The following is a 17,567-nucleotide window of genomic DNA, read 5'->3' on the forward strand; positions in this document are numbered from 1 at the left end:
AGGGGCAGGACCTGGCACTGGCTGTTGTTGAATTCCCTGAGGTTCCCCTGGGCCCAGCTCTCCAGCCTGGCCAGGTCTCGCTGGATGGCAGCACAGCTTCTGGTGTATCAGCCACTCCTCCCAGCTTGGGATCGTCAGCGAACTTGCTGAGGGGACACTCTGTCCTTTCATCCAGGTCATTGATGAATCTGTTGAACAGGACTGGACCCAGCACAGACCCCTGGGGAACACCGCTAGTGACAGGCCTCCATCCAGACTCTGCCCCATTGATCACAACCCTCTGAGCTCTGCCGTTCGGCCAGTTCTTCATCCACCTCACTGTCCCTAACCCACACCTTCTTCCTAAGCTTACGCGAGAGGAAGTTATGGGAGACAGTGTCAAAAGCTTTGCTGAAGTTGAGGCAAACAACATCCACTGCTCTCCCTTCATCTACCCAGCCAGCCACACCAGCCTAGAAGGCTATCACCTTGGTCAAGCATGACCTCCCCTTGGTGAATCCATATTGACTACTTCTGATAACCTTCTTGTCCTCTACGTGCCTGGAGATGACCTCCAGGATGAACTATTCCATCACCTTTCTGGAGATGGGAGCTGAGGCTGACTGCCCTATAGTTCCCCAGGTCCTCCTTCTTGCCCTTTTTGAAGACTGGAGTGACATTGGTTACCCTCCAGTCCTTGGGCACCTCTCCTGTCCTCCATGACCTTTCAAAGATGATGGAGAGTGCCTTGGCAAGAGCCTTTGCCAGCTCCTTTAGCACTTGTGCGTGCATCCCATGAAGGCCCATGGATTTGTGAGGATCCTGTTTGCCTCAGTGACCCAATCCTCCTCAACCAAGGGGAAGTCCTCCTTTCTCCAGACCTCCTCTCACCTCTGGGGGCTGGGATGCCTGAGGGCCAGCCTTAGCAGTGAAGACTGGAGCAAAGAAGGCATTCAGTAGCTCTGCCTTCTCTGCATCCTGTCTCACCAGGGCACCCACCTTGTTCAGCAGTGGGCCCACTGTATCCCCAGTCTTCCTCGTACTGCTGATGTATTTGAAGAAGCCCTTCTCGGTATCCTTGACATCCCTTGCCAGATTTACTCCCAAGAGGGCCTTGGCCTTCCTCGTTGCATCTCTGCACACCCTGACAGTGTTCCTATATTCCTCCTGAGTGGCCAGTCCCTTTTTCCACACATCCTAAATGTCCTTCTTCCATCTTAGTTTTTCTAGAAGGCCTTTCTCATCCATGTGGGACTCCTGGCTCCTCTGCTTGACTTCTTCCTCACAGGGATGCACCAACCTTGAGCCTGGAGGAAGTGGTGTTGTCCAGTGCTCTGGCACCCCACTAGAGCCCTAAGCCCAGGAGATTCCTCCAGGCAGCTCTTTGAAAAGGCCAAAACTGGCTCTCTTGAAGTCCAAGGTTGTAATCCTACTTGTTGCCCTGCTTCTACCATGCAGGATCCTGAACTCTACCACCTCATGGTCACTGCAGGCAAGGCTCCCCCCAACCCTCACATCCTCAACTAGACCTTCTTTCTTTGTTAGTAGAAGGTCCAGCAGCACATCTTGCCTTGTTGCCTCCTCCACCACCTCTGTCAAAAAGTCCAGACAGATTCTCTCATGCAAGAACTCAGCTGTGTGACACCACCAAGGCATCACACTGTAAGTATTAGCTAGTTTTTGTATGTGAGACACAAAGTTGCATTGAGTTATTTTCTTTCCTTACTTGAATCAATTGTTATTTCCCTGTTGATAGAAATAATTATTGTAAACAGCATTATAAAATGCTTTCTTTCTAATTAAGAGAGCATCACCAAAAAGTAACTGATTGTGAGTACACTGTAAATTATGTATTGCTATACTGTAAATTATACATCTGCTATCTTGGCGCCAATTAGCCAGGACGGTAAGAGAACAGCGTAACAGTTGGGAGCCTTGAGTATTACTGTAAGATGATGTGGCTCATCATTTCATGACTTATTTTGTTCCTGCTGGTGTGCAATGGGGATACTGCGAAATAATGTGTGCCATCTGGTGCGAGCACGAAAAATAGAATAATGAATATCATCACCCGATGTCTATGTCAGCATACGTATTTCTGTAAGAGACCAGAAGGCATTTGTTATCTGTCCTCCTGCTGCACAGGACTACACCGAATGGGTGCTGCAACTCTTATTTTATATTGTCAGGAAGAAATGTCTTTCAGTTATTACTACATCTTACACACATGAAATCACAACATGATTTAATAGCATGTAATTAACTATTGCAAAGCAAGTCCCGGTAAAGTTTTGAAAAATTAGTCAAAGATGCAAAAGTAAAGAAAATACACTAAAAATTCAATTTTATCTTGAGCTCTCAGCCTAACTGCATTTTACAGTAGAAGAAACATCCTAACGTTTTCCCAAGTTGCTGAGCAGTGATGTCTTATGCAGCCCTGAAAGGGACTATTTTATTAGAAATTTATCCAGCTGCTGAATGCTTTACCTGACATTATTTTCACGCTATTCTATTTAAATCTAGTTACAGAACTACTGAGCTTCTTAGCAAACTCAAGGTACGGTATTTCAGGTATGCAGTCTCCCTTGCAAAAAATATGTCGGTATTATGCTTTCCTCACATGTCAAGAACATACTCTCAGTTATGAGGTTTCTGTTTAGTTTCAGAAGATCAAAGTTATTATGCACTGAATATTTAAATATATGCAGACACGTATGTATTTTAAATTAACTAATCTCAGCCGGAGCCAGTTAGCCAAACTACTGTATTTGAAATGCTGAGAAATTCTCATCACGGTGGTGCTGTGTGTCACTAGAACTCTACAGGGATGCAAGGTGGGAAATCCCTTTTATTTCCTATATCAGGTTGTCTTCAAAAGATGGCTTTGTCCGGCATGCTATTGCCTGATCTCACTATTAGAGTGGATGCCGCGATATATTTGGTGTTGTTTTAAAAACATACCAGCTCTAAGAGTCAGATTTCCGTGAGGCTCTAAACAAATAAAGAAAAAAGTGTTTCTATGTTATGTGTTTGTGGGGGAAAATTTAAAATTTAGTCCATCTCCATCTTAGTACTAAAAAAGTAACTGAAATAATGGCATTTATTTAATAACCCTATTATTTTACAATTAAGGTACAGATTTGCAAGGGGCAAGACTAGAGTTTGGTGCCAGAATATCTCCCTTCAAATATTTTGGCTTCAAATGTTCTGCCTCCTTCTTTTTGGAAGAAGACTGATTTAGGTGGGGTTGAACACATTATCACCGCATCAAAGATAAATCCATCTCTCTAATGCACAGGTAAGTACCCAGGAAGGGGTGAGCATTTGTCCATTAAGATGAATGGGTGCCCCAAATTCCTGCCTAAAGCACATGTTTTACTACTCCCATTCTTATTCCTCGCTATGGAAAGAAAGCATATTTTTATAAGCATCACCCGTTGAAAATGAATTTAGTTTCTCTTCTTTTAGTTCATACCCAGAGGAAAATCTTTCTATAAAACAGGTCACTCATACAATTCCCACCTCCACCAAAATCATTATATATACACAATAAGACAATTTAAAAATCACCACCACTGCCCTCCCTTCAGCCATCTACCTCATCAAGAAGGCCACAATTATGCTTTTACCGTACATGAAAAATACTCCAGGGTTGCAAAACGTCAAACGTTTTGACCTGCAAATGCATGGTCAGGGAAGGCAGTGCAAAGACAAACTCTTTTCTCATGTCTACAAACAGGGGAAGATCTACATTTGGCCACGCAACTGCAGAGCAAACCTTTTTTCGCTACTAAGGTGCAGCCTCTTTGCAACAGGCAACACCAAGTGACAATGCCCGACTCCAAAAGCATAAACCCACTCCCAATCTCTTTTCAAACTGCAAAACCCCTCTGAAGGCTGAAAAAGTCCTTGGAAAATTATCTCAACATAAGAGCTACATCATAAGGAGCACTTACCCTTGAAGGGCTTTTTCTCCAAACCAATCTCCCTTCCCTAGAGTACGGAGAAAGACTGGATCTTCACTGGGGGAGTCTTCACGAGTAACATTCACCTGTTGAAAAGCCAAAACCCCCTAGCATTTAGAAAACTTTTAATTAACAAATAAAACCTGTTTGTTCAGAGAGGGATTCGTCGTCATCTGGATCTCTCTGGAAAAGCTCCAGTCCATATCTCCTCTGGGAAACATGTAATTCTCCAGAGTCCTGCACTCTTCCCTCAGAATCACTAACCAACCATCCAAGAAAAAAATAGCAGTTATTTTCCACTAAGGCACCCGCTACTCTTGTAAAAATGCAATACTTGTGCATTTTTGAAGGTTTTAACTCTAAACGTGGAGTTGGCTGCACAAGCACAGTCGTTGCCCGTGTGGAGTCAGCAGCAGAAATAGGTTCCAAATATTTCCTGTGTTATCAGACAGACACATGGCACAGGCTTCTCTTAGTTTTGTTCCACATGATTCCTTGCGTTGCTGAGTTCACTTAAGGCAAAGGAATAACAAAAATAATCTATACTTAGACATAATTGAAATTAAACAGTTTGGAGCATTACAGGATGAAAGATGCCTCCTCTCCTTTTTACTATCTCTCAAATTCAGGGAGGGGATAACTCTAGCTGGAGCAAAAATCAAGTATTTTCACTGAAGTTTAAAGGAAAATACCATCTTATTTTTTTAATTTTTTATTTTTGCAGTGAAAGAGAACAGCAATTACTGCTGATGGAAAGCAGACTTTTTACCAGCACTGTAAAACCATGGGTAGTATAACCTAGTGTATGCCTAAGGTGAAGAAGCTGGCGCTGCAACACCAGGAAGATGACTTCACACCTGTGACTGATGATTTCCTATTGTTGTGGGGTCCTTTTTATCTTCTGAAACGATTTCAGAAGACAATAGTAATTGATCATCTGAAGACCCTTGGCTCTGCTTTCCCGTGCCAGTATGGGATACAAATCCGAGCTGCCAATTGCTCTGACATCCCGCTGGGTGCTGAGGCTGGTATGACATACCAAGGATGCAAAAGGGTCCGTGAAAGATGAATGTTCTTGATGTAATGGCCTTCTATGAGAAATATTTCTTCCTTTTCAGCTGTTACCAGAGGTAACTCATACCTCATACAGTATGTGAAGGCAGGTGAAATACAACCCTCTGCTATCAGTGCACGGTGGGGTTCACATCTCCCAGTGATAACCATCTATAAATCCAGTTGTCCAGTCTCTGTCTATGGTCGCTGGAAAGGGACAGGCATTTCCAAAGCTTGAGTTGTCCAAATTTCATTTGGGATGAGCAACTCTCTGGAGGTACCTCACATACATAGCAAAATCTCTCGCCTGCTTCTCTTTTTCAGGCTGTTTAGCTTTAATCAGAGCTTTTGCATTCGCAAACTCACAAAGCCAAAATCTGGGCTGTCAGACACATCCTTTCGCATTTAGAGACATTCCAGTTTAATTTCAGTATTAAATTTACAATTGTGGCCTTTACCTTCTCCCATCTCTTTCATGGATGGTAAAACCAGCGGGTTTGAGTCATTAATGAGCGCTCTGTCCACACCACACTACATTTAACATCTGCAGTGACTCATCAAAGATCAGATGAGGCTGGGGAACGTGTAATGGATGAGCCAGGAAGATTTGTAGGTGATGAACAAAAACTTGGACAAACAAAGGGAACTTTAATACCTATTTAAGCTCTTTCTCCATTACTTCCACTGATCCTAAGCAATGAGTGCCAAGGGATTACAGGAGTGTGATAGTCTACGTGGTTCAAAGCAATGAGCCACTTGAACAGCCACAACACCAATGAAGAACCTTCGACATCCAGCATTAAATTGGTGCCACACCATGGCTTTTAAAGGGAAAATGGTGTACAACAGCACAGCATGGCACACGCCGTCTCTGGGTAAAGGCAAGGCACAGAGCAGGCATAGAGCAGCAGCATTTAGCAAGCAGAAGGGACCAAGCTGTTTTCATCTGAACTGTTATTCAACAGATTTCTGCATGCAGCGTTTTGAACACACTTTAGATTTCTACTCACTTGGACTTGAGGTAACATGCTATAATAAATAAACTAAATGAGCTCAGAAGTGGGATCAAGGGTGGTGGATGGAGCTGAGGGAGAAAAGGGAAAAAGTTTTTGCTCCTGAAAGAAATATCCATGGAGCATGGGCTGAAAGAAAATGGAGCAGAAAGACTAAGCATTTCTGATAGAAGTGCTGGGCTCAGAAATGTGAAAAGTCCCTGTTCACCTGACTGTCACTACAGATGCTCTGACATAAAAGGCAAGGCAGAGTTTTTATTAAAAGTATCTTTTACCGGTAATACTCATGCGATGCTGCTGAATGCAGAAAGTACATGTGAGGTCCCAGGTACGTGAACTGCAGCCAGCATTTCTTCTGGCTCATTAAGCTGCCTGGGTTGGGTTTTACCGTGGGACATCATGTGCCCCTGCTTCAGAAAGTCCCAGGCAGCGTACGTTGATTTGTTAATTCCGTATTTCGTTGTTATTTATTCCACGTTCCACTGCTAAGGGTCTATTCGTCCTATCCTGGGCTGTATCCTTAGCATGGGTTAGTTCTTACAACCCCTGTGTAGCTCTTATGTCCCAATACCGGTATTAAAATTAAACACTCTCTAACTCCGTCAATCTTCTATCAGTCACTGATATATATTTTGCAAATCAGGAAGCTTGGAAGAGAAAACTGGGCAGAATTTAGCTCCCCCTGTAGGAATTTCTGTCAAGCCATCAGGATCCAGCTGAGGGTCTGGGAATTTCTCAACAACATCATGTGCATTGTTTTATTTGAGCTCCCTTTTTTTGGCCACCAGCTGTCACAGTGAGGTAAAGTAGCAAAGGCCAAGGAGCATCTCAAGCAGGACTTACACAGCTCCAGAGCAATGGCTGAGGGCACGGATGCTTTTCCCCTCCATCCTGTAGGCGAGGTGTAAGGGCTTGAGGAGGTGCAGGTCAACAACTGGTTGCCCAGCTGGTGTCAACAATAGGGATTTGGTTTTTTCAACCAAGGGCCTCTCTTTGGAGATTGAGGACCACTAGGAAGGGTTGGAACCACCTGACCAAGTGGGGGAAAGGTATCATTGCCAACAGGCTGGCCAACATGGCAAGGAGGGCTTCAAACACTTGACAAGAGAGGGAGGCACACCGTCCCATTACTTTTGCCCATTAAAAAAGGGCAAAAAAGAAGGATTTGAAGCATGCATCATGGTTGTCCTTATTCTGGGAGAAGAGGAAATTTTACTACTAAGAGGAGGGAAGAAAAAGGTCATGAGGGAATACCATGACACTCGGCTTTCTGCAGTCCATGATTACCTTAATTTCAGAAATTTGTCTATGACTATCATCTTATTGATCTGAAAAAGACCATTTTTCTCTTCCAATAAAGATTGGCTCCCAGAGACAGAAAGTAGAAGATGACGGTGAAAATCTAGTTTTAGTACCCAAGAGCTGACAGCTGCCTCGGGAAACAACCCAATGGTGGGTACAACACCCACACTCTTCCCCTACAGATGCCATGTGGGTTTTGCTACCCTTAATTACGCAAGGCCAACGTTAATACGTGCCTTGGTGCAAACGTCAGATCCATGAACCAGGAGGCTGGGATTGGCCTACTTTCAAGCATATTTATCCATTTGTGTTTACTTTCAAAGTGTCACATCTCATCTGCAGGGAGAGATCGCTGTGTGTTCTCTTTAATATCTCCAATCTGCTATGTCGAAAGAAGCCAAATGTTTCGCAAGTGTAATAGTATTGGGCTAGCAAAAAAAAAAAAAAAAGTTGAATGGATGGAAAAAAGGTCTTATCTATAAAATCTCATCAGGATTTTATGGGCAGAGAGGTCAAAAAGCATATTTTCCCTGTAAGCAGTGGAACAGAAACTTAGACTTATTTTCTTCCCAAAGAAGAGAGCTCAGACTTCTCTGGCCTCCTATTATTTAATTTGGAGAAGCTGAGAAATGATAGCCATGGGAATGGAGTCTGGAAGTCAGCTTTGTAAGAGGGATACTTAGCAAATAAAACTTTGAGTATTGTAGGGTATACTGTTTAAAAAAAGAAATAAGTAGAAGAGCTTTTTGGTGATTTACCAAGAGACTCAACAACTGTTTTCAACCCCAAAGCCAACAACGGTTTTCAACCCCAAATTGTTCACTGTGAGCACATGTGTAAAACAGCATGAGATCTACTTTCTCCCCTCCAGGACAGTCTTCCCTACTGATACAGAGCCAAAAAGTTTAATTAAATGTCAAGTGTTGCAACAGTTGTGCCTCAGGGAGGGGAGAGGGAAAGTGCTGGCTGGCTCTGAATTCTGAGAGCACATCACCACCATTGCTGCCATCATCCCACTTGCCTGTGAAAGAGTCAACTTACCTTTCCTTTGCTGATTATAAAGAAAGTGTCGCCTCGAGCGCCTTGTCGTATAATATACTCTCCGCTTTCATAATGCGTCTGTAAAAAAAAATAAAGCGAACAAACGGAATTTGAGACTGTTATTCAGCAGATAGTTTGGCGGTTTTGCAAGATAACACTTATGGAAACAGAACCCTGGGCCAATTTTATCCCAGTCTGACATTGGTCGTGATTTAAAAATTGTCCTGTGTTAAGGAATATAATAATTAAAATGGAACCATTTATGGCTTGCCCATTTTTCTTCTTACTGTGCTAGTGCCAGCTTTTGCCCAGATGAATTACCCTCACAGCATAAATCCATTTATACTAAGTAGATCAGACAGAGGAATTTTCAACAGTGAATGCAGTACATGAACTAAACTGCAGTAATATGTCTGTTGTAAAAATAGTTCTTTTCCAGTTTTTTTTTGTTGGTGTTGGTATTTTTTCCAGCTTTGCTAGCAAGGGCTTTATTCCACAAATAATTTTGTTCTCTTCTCCTGTTATTATAGTAGTTTAATCTGTCTTTTTTGCTTTGTTTTGTGGAATATTCCTTGCTAAATTTTTGTCTCAGCTTATCAACACTTGCATCTAAACCTTATAGGATCGCTTCATCCCTTGTATTACCCCAGCAAAACCAATATGCATTTATACATCGCCACAAAAATAAAAGCTGGTATGTTAAAAATAAAGACTCTACATTCATATTTAGCCCCACCAAACCCTGGCATTTTCTTCAGGGATGCTCTACCCCCTGCAAATTCAACAAACACCAGTTCAATAGCAAACAGGCAGGGGAATGCTACGAGCTTCCCACCCAGCATCTCTACCTACATCTCCTACCAGACAAATGACTGCTTTTTTTTTTTTTTTTTTTTTTAAATCAAGCCCCTGCAGAGAGCTGCAGGCATCAGCTCTGCTACATCGCAGCACCAATCTGTGACAAAACCGCCCAGAAAATGCCCCTGCGCTCTGGCTTGGGTATTGTTTGAAGCTACACTAAAGCGCAAAGCCCCAGAAAAGAGCGCCAGACCTTTTAATCCCAAAGTATGTATAAACAACAGGAAGGATGGATTTGGCCTAAAACAGAGGAATTAATTAGAATCCTAGAATTTTCATAAGCTTGAGAAGTTTTCTTTCAAGGGTATTTTATTGACCTGTGTTTATCTTTACATTCAGCCTTTTTGGTGCCACTTACAGACTGATAACAGACTCCAACATGAAAATAAATAGGTAAAGGCTCATGTAAATGTATCTGTTACATCTGAGAAAAACAACTCCTTGCTTTGGGAGCACCGGTCATATGGGGATATTAATGAAAAGTAAGTGTCCTAGAGAAAAGATAAGATATCAACATGAACTACAATATGGAATTAATTAGGTTAGTTCTTCAGGATACATATAGTTAGGCTGTGGGTGCTTACACCATCCTAAAAAATATTCTGGGTAAACAAAATCAGAATGTCAAAGCAGTATGTTCGTAATTAATACTCTTCAATCCCCCCCCAGAAGACTAATAAATAAAAAAATAAAAGTTCTCTATCAGAATCACAAATACTGAATATTATCATGTCAGTCTTCAGAAAAGGCACCAGCGAGGGTGGGTCAGGAAGATGTAACTTGTGGGTTGCCCTGATAGATCTAAAACCCACAGCACTTTTCCTATTTCCACCTGCAAGAGCAGGAAGAGGAAAAAAAAAGCCTGGAGTAGACCGTGGACACAAACTCACAGAGTTTTACGTCTTATGTGGGGTGTTTCTGAAAAGCAGACTTTGAGGATGCACATTTTTGAGCATCCAGGTTGAGACCCCTTGAAAGGCCCTGATTTTATAAGGCATTGGGATCATACCGTCTCAAGTAGGATCTTTTTCCCACTTGACCCAAAAATCTAATGACTGAAAATACTGCTCAAAATGTTTCCAATTTTAGTACAGGCAACCTATCTTCATTAGACATATTAAACTGCTACTACTAATATGACTTTTGTGCAATTTTCAGCAGATACTGCCTTATAGCTGACTCTCAACTTCTGGCCAAATAACACATTCAACATGACAAAACCTTCCTCCTAAAAGGCCGTTTCTTGGTCTTAGTCACCGGTTACAACCGTACTAACCACTTAGCACTGAGACCCACAGTCCTGCTGCCCTATCTGATTCCCACCCGTAAGTCCTCCCAACCTTCCCACCCAGGCTTCCACGCAAGGAATGGAAGGAGAACAAATTTAAGCTTTGCAGGATCTGAAGCTGCCTCTTACTTTAGCACCTCTTGCCTAATGTATTTTTTTTCCTGGGCTCTAATCTCATTCAAAATACTGCAAGTCTTTCTTCCAATATTCAAACCATACTCCCCTAGTCCTTCCTTGAGCGCCCAATCACACAGCTTTCATTTCACTTGACCTCCTCCTCATCAGCACCTCTCTCCAAGCCCTTACTGAGTTTCACATCTTCATCTTTATGTATTTCAACCCATTTCTTTCACAGCTAATTCCACCTGGCCTTATCACAATTCCTCTTGCTTGAATCAACCTGCCCTTCCCCATCCTCTAACAAAGCTCGTCCTCTTAAATGCTCATTTTCTAACACAAATCAACTCATCCGTGTACTTCACCCTTCTAACCAAATTATTTCTGTCCGTTTAGACTGAAAGCACTGTGCAAAGCAGGCAAAGTGAGTAAGTGCTCACCTATGACACACGCAAATAGAAATAATTACAAGCTTCTTGCTTTTAGATGGCCATGTATATGGCATCAATACATTCTATGGTACATATGGTACCATCATACAAAGTCATCTTAAGAAGGGCTTTGGCAAATGTTGCAGATATTCATGGTATAGCTGATTCATATTTTAGTAACAAAAGCTCCATTTCATCCAGAGGAAACCAGTCAAGGAACATATGAGGAAAATCAACAATTCCTACAGCTTTACAGTGGCGTGGTGGCACATGCAAAGGAATAATATTTGAATATTCACAAAAAAGAAAAGCAGTAAAGCAAGTGGGCTCAATGTGTATTTACTAGCTTTAGACTGACCCAACCGCTTCTTATGGACTTGCATTTGCAGTATTAAATTCAATGGCTGAGCTCTAGCAAGGTGTTGGAAGCCAGACTCCGTTGAAAGTGATCCTTCCGATGGAGAGAACAACAATTTGTTGGCATCTTCTTAAATTCTAGCTTCAAAGCCCTGTATCTACCGGTCAAAGAATTTCCAGAATGCCTTTAAAATATGTAATAAATATTTATATCCCACCTTTGCTGTTGCAAATTAATAAAAAAATTACACAACTGGTGTAACACTCCAGATTTGGGCTTAGAATTTGAATCTCTTTGGTTTTAGACTTTTCCCACAAGACAAAGTGACTCTGGAAAGAACACTGTATTTTCAGAGGCAACACCAAAGTTCAGTGATGAAAGCTAATTTAATATCTCAGATAGGTTTCACTGAAACCTAAGCATCACATAGGTTTTTGGGCACACTTTTTGAGACATAGCTCCTTCAGGCCACAACAAAATTAAAGCAAAACACAGAAATAAATTCCTAGCTGGCAGAGATGACCAGACCATATTAATTATTCTTACATTTTCTTCTCTCCAGCAGGGAACCAGAGCTGAAATCCAGTGTATAAATGGAACAGAGAAAACCCAAATGAAAACACAGGCTGCAGAAACACAGCTGTATGACCCGCCAAGGTCAAGATGACCAGGCAGAAAAGCTAATAGTGGTACGGGTCTTATGTGTGCATGGGGGAAAAAAAAGGTTATACGGTAAGGCATCGAGGTCCCAGTTTGCCATCAAAGACTGAGAAAGTCAGCGCTCAAGAAAACAGTGATGACAAAGCCGAGAAATTACTGCTGGCAACACTCTTACACCAGCAAGCCACAAATGTATATTTTATAAGCTTTGGCAAATGAGGAAAAAGGCTCAGCTTCGCTAAATCATAAATACTACAAAATTTAGAGCATTTGTCATGCTAACTAGACTGTTGTTTTATAAAGTAACACCAGGCCTTAAGGTACTTCTCTACGGAGTGAGCGCTGCTTTAGCACCTCTTGAATAAACACACAGCCCCCTAGTACCCCGTTTTCCTATATAGTAACAAAATTTCCCAGTATAAACCAGTAAGGGGTGGGTTGTATCCTTAGCAATGCAAAGATGTCCATGGGGATGCAGAGTGCAAGCCAAGCTTGTGACCCAAACCCTCATGTGTTTATCAGAGGGCACTTAAGTGCTCCAATATGAGGTTTCTTCCTAAGAAAACAAGTGATAAAATAAAATTGATTATTAAAAAGTAGTGTCTTGTTTTTTCTGCTTTTTGTGGCACCTGAAACATATCTGAAATTAGAGATTGAAGGTTTCCTTAAAAAGAAAGTTTCAATTCTGCCATTAATATTCATGGCTTTGATTTCACTATCTGTTATACATGGCTTAACTCCTATAAGCCTTTAAATACTTGTAAAATAAAGATTCCAAGTCTTTCCAGTTGAGCTCAACTCTGAAGTCAAAGCCACAGCATTATATTTATGGAAAGAATGTGTCAGGCAGGAAAAAAAAAAAAAAAGAAAAAGAAAAAAAAAAAACCAAAAAGAAAACCAAAACTGAGAAAGCTCTAATTAGCTTTCTCAGGGAAAGAAGAGGAGGTGCTTAACCAAAATGTTTTAACAGGAAACAAACCCAAAATATGTGTAAGCAAGAGAAAGTCATGTACATATTACATAAACTTAAATTTCTCTTAAATTTACTTCATCAGCATGGAGGCAAGCCTGACAGGAGGAGTGAAAATAAAGAAGTGCAATTAGAGAGACAGCCCAATTAGTATTTCAGAGTCCCTGGAGCGTTTCTCAACTGCTGTAAGCCAGCAGTGTCAGCAGAGCGTTTCCAGCCCCTCAGACCTGCCCATCCTCTGACCTCTCAAACTTTATTTCTCTGTAACTCCTTGTGTTTTCCCCTTGCAAATTCTGTTTAACACCAACTTATTAACTCTCGGATCTTTGCCTCAGACAACTGCCAGCTTCTGGTCTCTTGTATAGTGTCAGATAAGAGTTTTCAGGATCAGGAGCACCCTTATTTTTAACAATACCCAGGATTTTTTCCATACAGCTTTTATGATTAACAGAAAATTAAGGAGCTGAACTAAGGTTTGGGGTTTTTTTGGGTTTTTTTTTTTTGTTTGTTTGTTTGTTTTTTAAATCAAATTGGTTTTTTACACACTAATACAGCATACTAAAAAACCTTTGCAAAAAGAAGATCTGTGTCATCATCTGTTTTCCTTTATAATCCTCATTTTCTCATAAAGAATTTAAAGCCATCATTGAATTCGACCAAATAAGAATGGAAAGGGCTAGATCTTATCTGTCAGAGCTACAGCCCATCTGGGCAACTCCTTCCCTTCATGCTTCTGTATCACATAACATCATGTAACATTAGGAAGGCTGGAGAGGATGGGTTTAAATAGCATTTTTGATGGATTATGGGGTCAATACATGGCTTCTGAACAGAATGAAACTCAACAGAAATTTAAAACAATTTCTAGGCTAGACCTGTAAAACTACCATGAAGGTTTCTGGCTAGTCCATCCTTTTGGCCATCGACAAGCCAAGAGCCACCCCAGTGACACCAGTGACTTGTCTGTGCTCCTGGTGCAGCCCTGTTTTAGGAAGCCACAGTGGGAAGAGGCTGTCAGATCTCATTTCTGGCCTACCTCCAACCCCAGATCTCCAAAATGAGCCGCTTATGATACATGGTCTCCTAAAAAGAACAGCTCGCTGGCTCTGCTCCCCTCTGTGGCTGCCCAGGTAGTTCAGCAGAAAATAAAGTATTTCTCCCAAAGCATGGAAGACCTACACTATCTCTCAGCCCCTTCCTAATGTGAAGTAAAATATATCAACTTAGATAACTATGGATTGATAAATACTTCCCCCTCGCCCCCCACCATAAACCAACAGCTTGATTTAAAAGCAATTTGGCCAATGCAGACAGAATAGCAGACTTGTATTTATCTTGATTTTAGCAAGAACTTCAACATCTGAACTGGGATCAAGCAGTGAACACTGCGTCTTGATTCAATCCTTAAGCTCTCCATTGCCACCAATGTTACCATCATCTTCAACTCCTTTGGGTGAAAGCCTAAGAATGTCTAGAATATAGTTGAAAGTGGAAAGACACACTAAATTGATACTACCGGAGTGAAACAACAGAAATCAGTTTTCTTAGAAAAATGTTACTCAAGTATAAATGAAAGCTGCTTGGCAGGTCCAAGCGAGATGGAGATACAGTGAATATCCAACATACATCGCTAGGTATCAAACAGTCAGACCTCTGTATTAACTGTTACTGTCACTCCAAACCATCATTCTCCCTTAGAAAAAAAGATAAAATTGAAACAAAGATGTTTTAAAAAACCAAACCCAACCCTCAGCAAGGCCAGTTTCTGTGCAACCCCAGAGCTAGATTTTAATCCAGTGTCTGTACTACTCTGTGTCTAAGTAGCCTTCACATGTTTAGGTTAAAATCAATGTCAGCATACAGAGAAGCTTGAACCTTTCACAAAATATCTTTTCCAACCTAAATTAACCAAGCCCTGGAAGCTCTTCCTCTCTTTAAAGTCCTCCTGTGTGGCCCACCACAAGAAGTGCCTTTCTCCTGGAGGTCCCCAGTTTGCCCAGTAGCAGTAGCTTCTATAAAAATCTCTTTTTCCACCACCCCTTTTTTCGATTGACAATTTTACTTGAAGCTAAGAAAAAATCCTAGCACCATGTTTACTCAGTGGGTTTGATAGGGTAAGACATTGATAAGCCTCCCAGATGTGCATAATGCACCCCACAGAAGGACTAGCAGACATGCAGAGAATCCCCTGATCAAGTCAGATTATGGTCTAAAAAAGTGAATATCCTGCTTTATGAAATCATCCATCCTGTGCAGAATGCTAACACGCTGCCCCAGCCTTGAGAGGAGAAACACCCCATGTAATCAAAGCTCTCTTGAGAGGTAACTAGATTTTTGTGAGACCAACGTTGTGTTGAATAGCGACTGAATTAGAAAGGGTGAGGCATTAGCTTCAACAAAAAAGTAGCACCAAATTTTGACAAGAACTGCTTTTTTGCGTCACTAAGTTCTCTGACACCAAACCCACAAGTCCTCACCAACCAAAATTTTCCACCAATACCTGACCCAAATGAATGGGCTTATCTGAGCACATGTACAAACCAGATCGGGTGCTCTCAGCAATCACCTGATACTATCCCCCTCAGAAAAGTTACTTGCACATTTAATTTCCTCTGCTGGCCATTACACAAGTGTAGCATCACACACTGCATTTCCTTTCTCCTTCTTTTCTTCTCTGCAATTTTGGCTACAACAAGATGTGGATGTTTGAAATGTGAATTTCTGCACCTTGTCTTTCCCAGAGAGATTTATGTCACAACCCTCCATTGTGCATGGAAATGATTCGCAGCTCATAAACTCACAGCATTCCACTAACTGGAGGAAAAACGAGCTTCCTCACTTCCCAACACTACACCCAAAGTGCCAAGACTTCGTTTGGTGGGAACAGCCAGAGCAGAGCAGCTCAGATGGACAACCCTCCAAGGGTGGCCAGATGCATGCACAACATCTGGGTGCTGTGCAGAACCTAGTCTTGTGCCACCATCATCTGTGCCAACCACAACAGCTTCAGGCACCTTACGCTGCTTTCGGCACCCCTCATGTGCCACCATGTTGCAATGAAGTCCTCCTTCACAGCACGCTAGGGGACACCTCACCCACCACCCAGAGAAAACATGAGCTTTGCAACTCAGGCACCCACGTGTGAGAGAGCTCTTTGGCCTGCCAGTCTTACTTTGTCAGCTGCCAACTCCAGTTGGAGCTTCTGTTCCCGATCACCACTGAGAAGCTTTTAAATCCTGACCAAGTGTTGACATGGACTTCATGGAGAAACCTCAATGTTGGAGACCAACCCAATGGTTAAACTTCAAAAACCATAATTTTCTTCCAGGAGGATGCCTTTGACAGCTGTGTTTATCCTGAGAACACTTGGAAAAAGGTGGAAAATAGATTGTGTGTTTGGAGTGCTACGTAACCTACGTCAGCTGTGGTACCGAGAGGCCAAAACCCTGCCAAAGGTCACGTCAGTGGAGCAGAAACACAAAGGTGGCTTTGAAATGAAGAGTTTCACTCCCTGCAGACATGTTTGCACCACATAAACCAGTGAGTGTAACATGGGTTTCATGAGAGTGCTCGACGAATAACCCCTCTCCCCCAAGGCATATTTAAAAAACAAAACAAAACCAAAAAAACACCCCAAACAACCCACAAACATCTAAGTATGTTATTTTGCTGGCGCTTTAAAATACTATTCACAGAACCATCAGCAGCTTTCAAAATACTTTTGTTTCTGTTCTGGACTTTCTGTCTTAAACATTTTTTTCAAGTCTTAAATGACAACAGTAATGTTAACAAAGCAGAATTAAAAAGAAATGTATATTTGCTGAAAAACAGTGTAAAACCATGCAGGTTAATATTGGTCTTCTGTATTGACTTCCTTAGGAATCATAAAACTTTGTCTCCTTGGTTTTACTATGTGTCTCACTCCCATGAATAATATACAAATGTTGCTCCTTGGAATACCCGGAGAGCAAAATTATCATACTGTGGTCCTCCCCTCAATTGTTCCTAACATCCAACCTAAACCTCCCCTGACGCAGCTTGGGGCCGTTTCCTCTCGTCCTGTCGCTGGTGACTTGGGAGCAGAGACCGACCCCCCCTCACTCCAGCCCCTCTCAGGCAGCTGCAGAGAGCGAGAAGGGCTCCCCTCAGCCTCCTCTTCTCCAGGCTAAACCCCCCCAGCTCCCCCAGCCGCCCCCCAGCACACTTGTGCTCCAGACCCTGCCCCAGCCCCGCTGCCCTTCTCGGGACACGCTCCAGCCCCTCAAGGCCCTTCTTGTCCCGAGGGGCCCAACCCTGAGCCCAGCATTCGAGGTGGGGCCTCCCCAGGGCCTAGCACAGGGGCCCCATCCCTGCCCGGCTCCTGCTGGCCACACCAGTGCTGACACAAGCCCGGGGGCTGGTGGCCTCCTTGGCCACCTGGGCACTGCTGGCTCATGCCCAGCCGGCTGTCAGCCAGCACCCCCAGGGCCTTCTCCGCCGGGCACTTCCCAGCCCCTCTGCCCCAGGCCTGGGGCGTTGCCTGGGGTCGGTGT

General features: G+C 42.6%; 1 protein-coding gene across 2 annotated transcripts in view; it reads right to left on the reverse strand.

The window, feature by feature from the left end:
- The window catches only part of PRKG1 (protein kinase cGMP-dependent 1), a 531,163-nt gene that overhangs the window by 120,596 nt on the left and 393,000 nt on the right, over window positions 1-17,567 (reverse strand). For both annotated transcript variants that reach the window (XM_075109355.1, XM_075109356.1), the window contains exons 6-7: window positions 8,354-8,431; window positions 3,936-4,030 (exon numbers count right to left, since the gene is read on the reverse strand). In XM_075109355.1, the coding sequence (XP_074965456.1) occupies window positions 3,936-4,030; window positions 8,354-8,431 (173 nt within the window). The remainder of the gene's footprint in view (window positions 1-3,935; window positions 4,031-8,353; window positions 8,432-17,567) is intronic.

The sequence above is a fragment of the Phalacrocorax aristotelis genome, chromosome 14 (assembly GCF_949628215.1).
Source record: "Phalacrocorax aristotelis chromosome 14, bGulAri2.1, whole genome shotgun sequence".
NCBI lineage: Eukaryota > Metazoa > Chordata > Aves > Suliformes > Phalacrocoracidae > Phalacrocorax > Phalacrocorax aristotelis.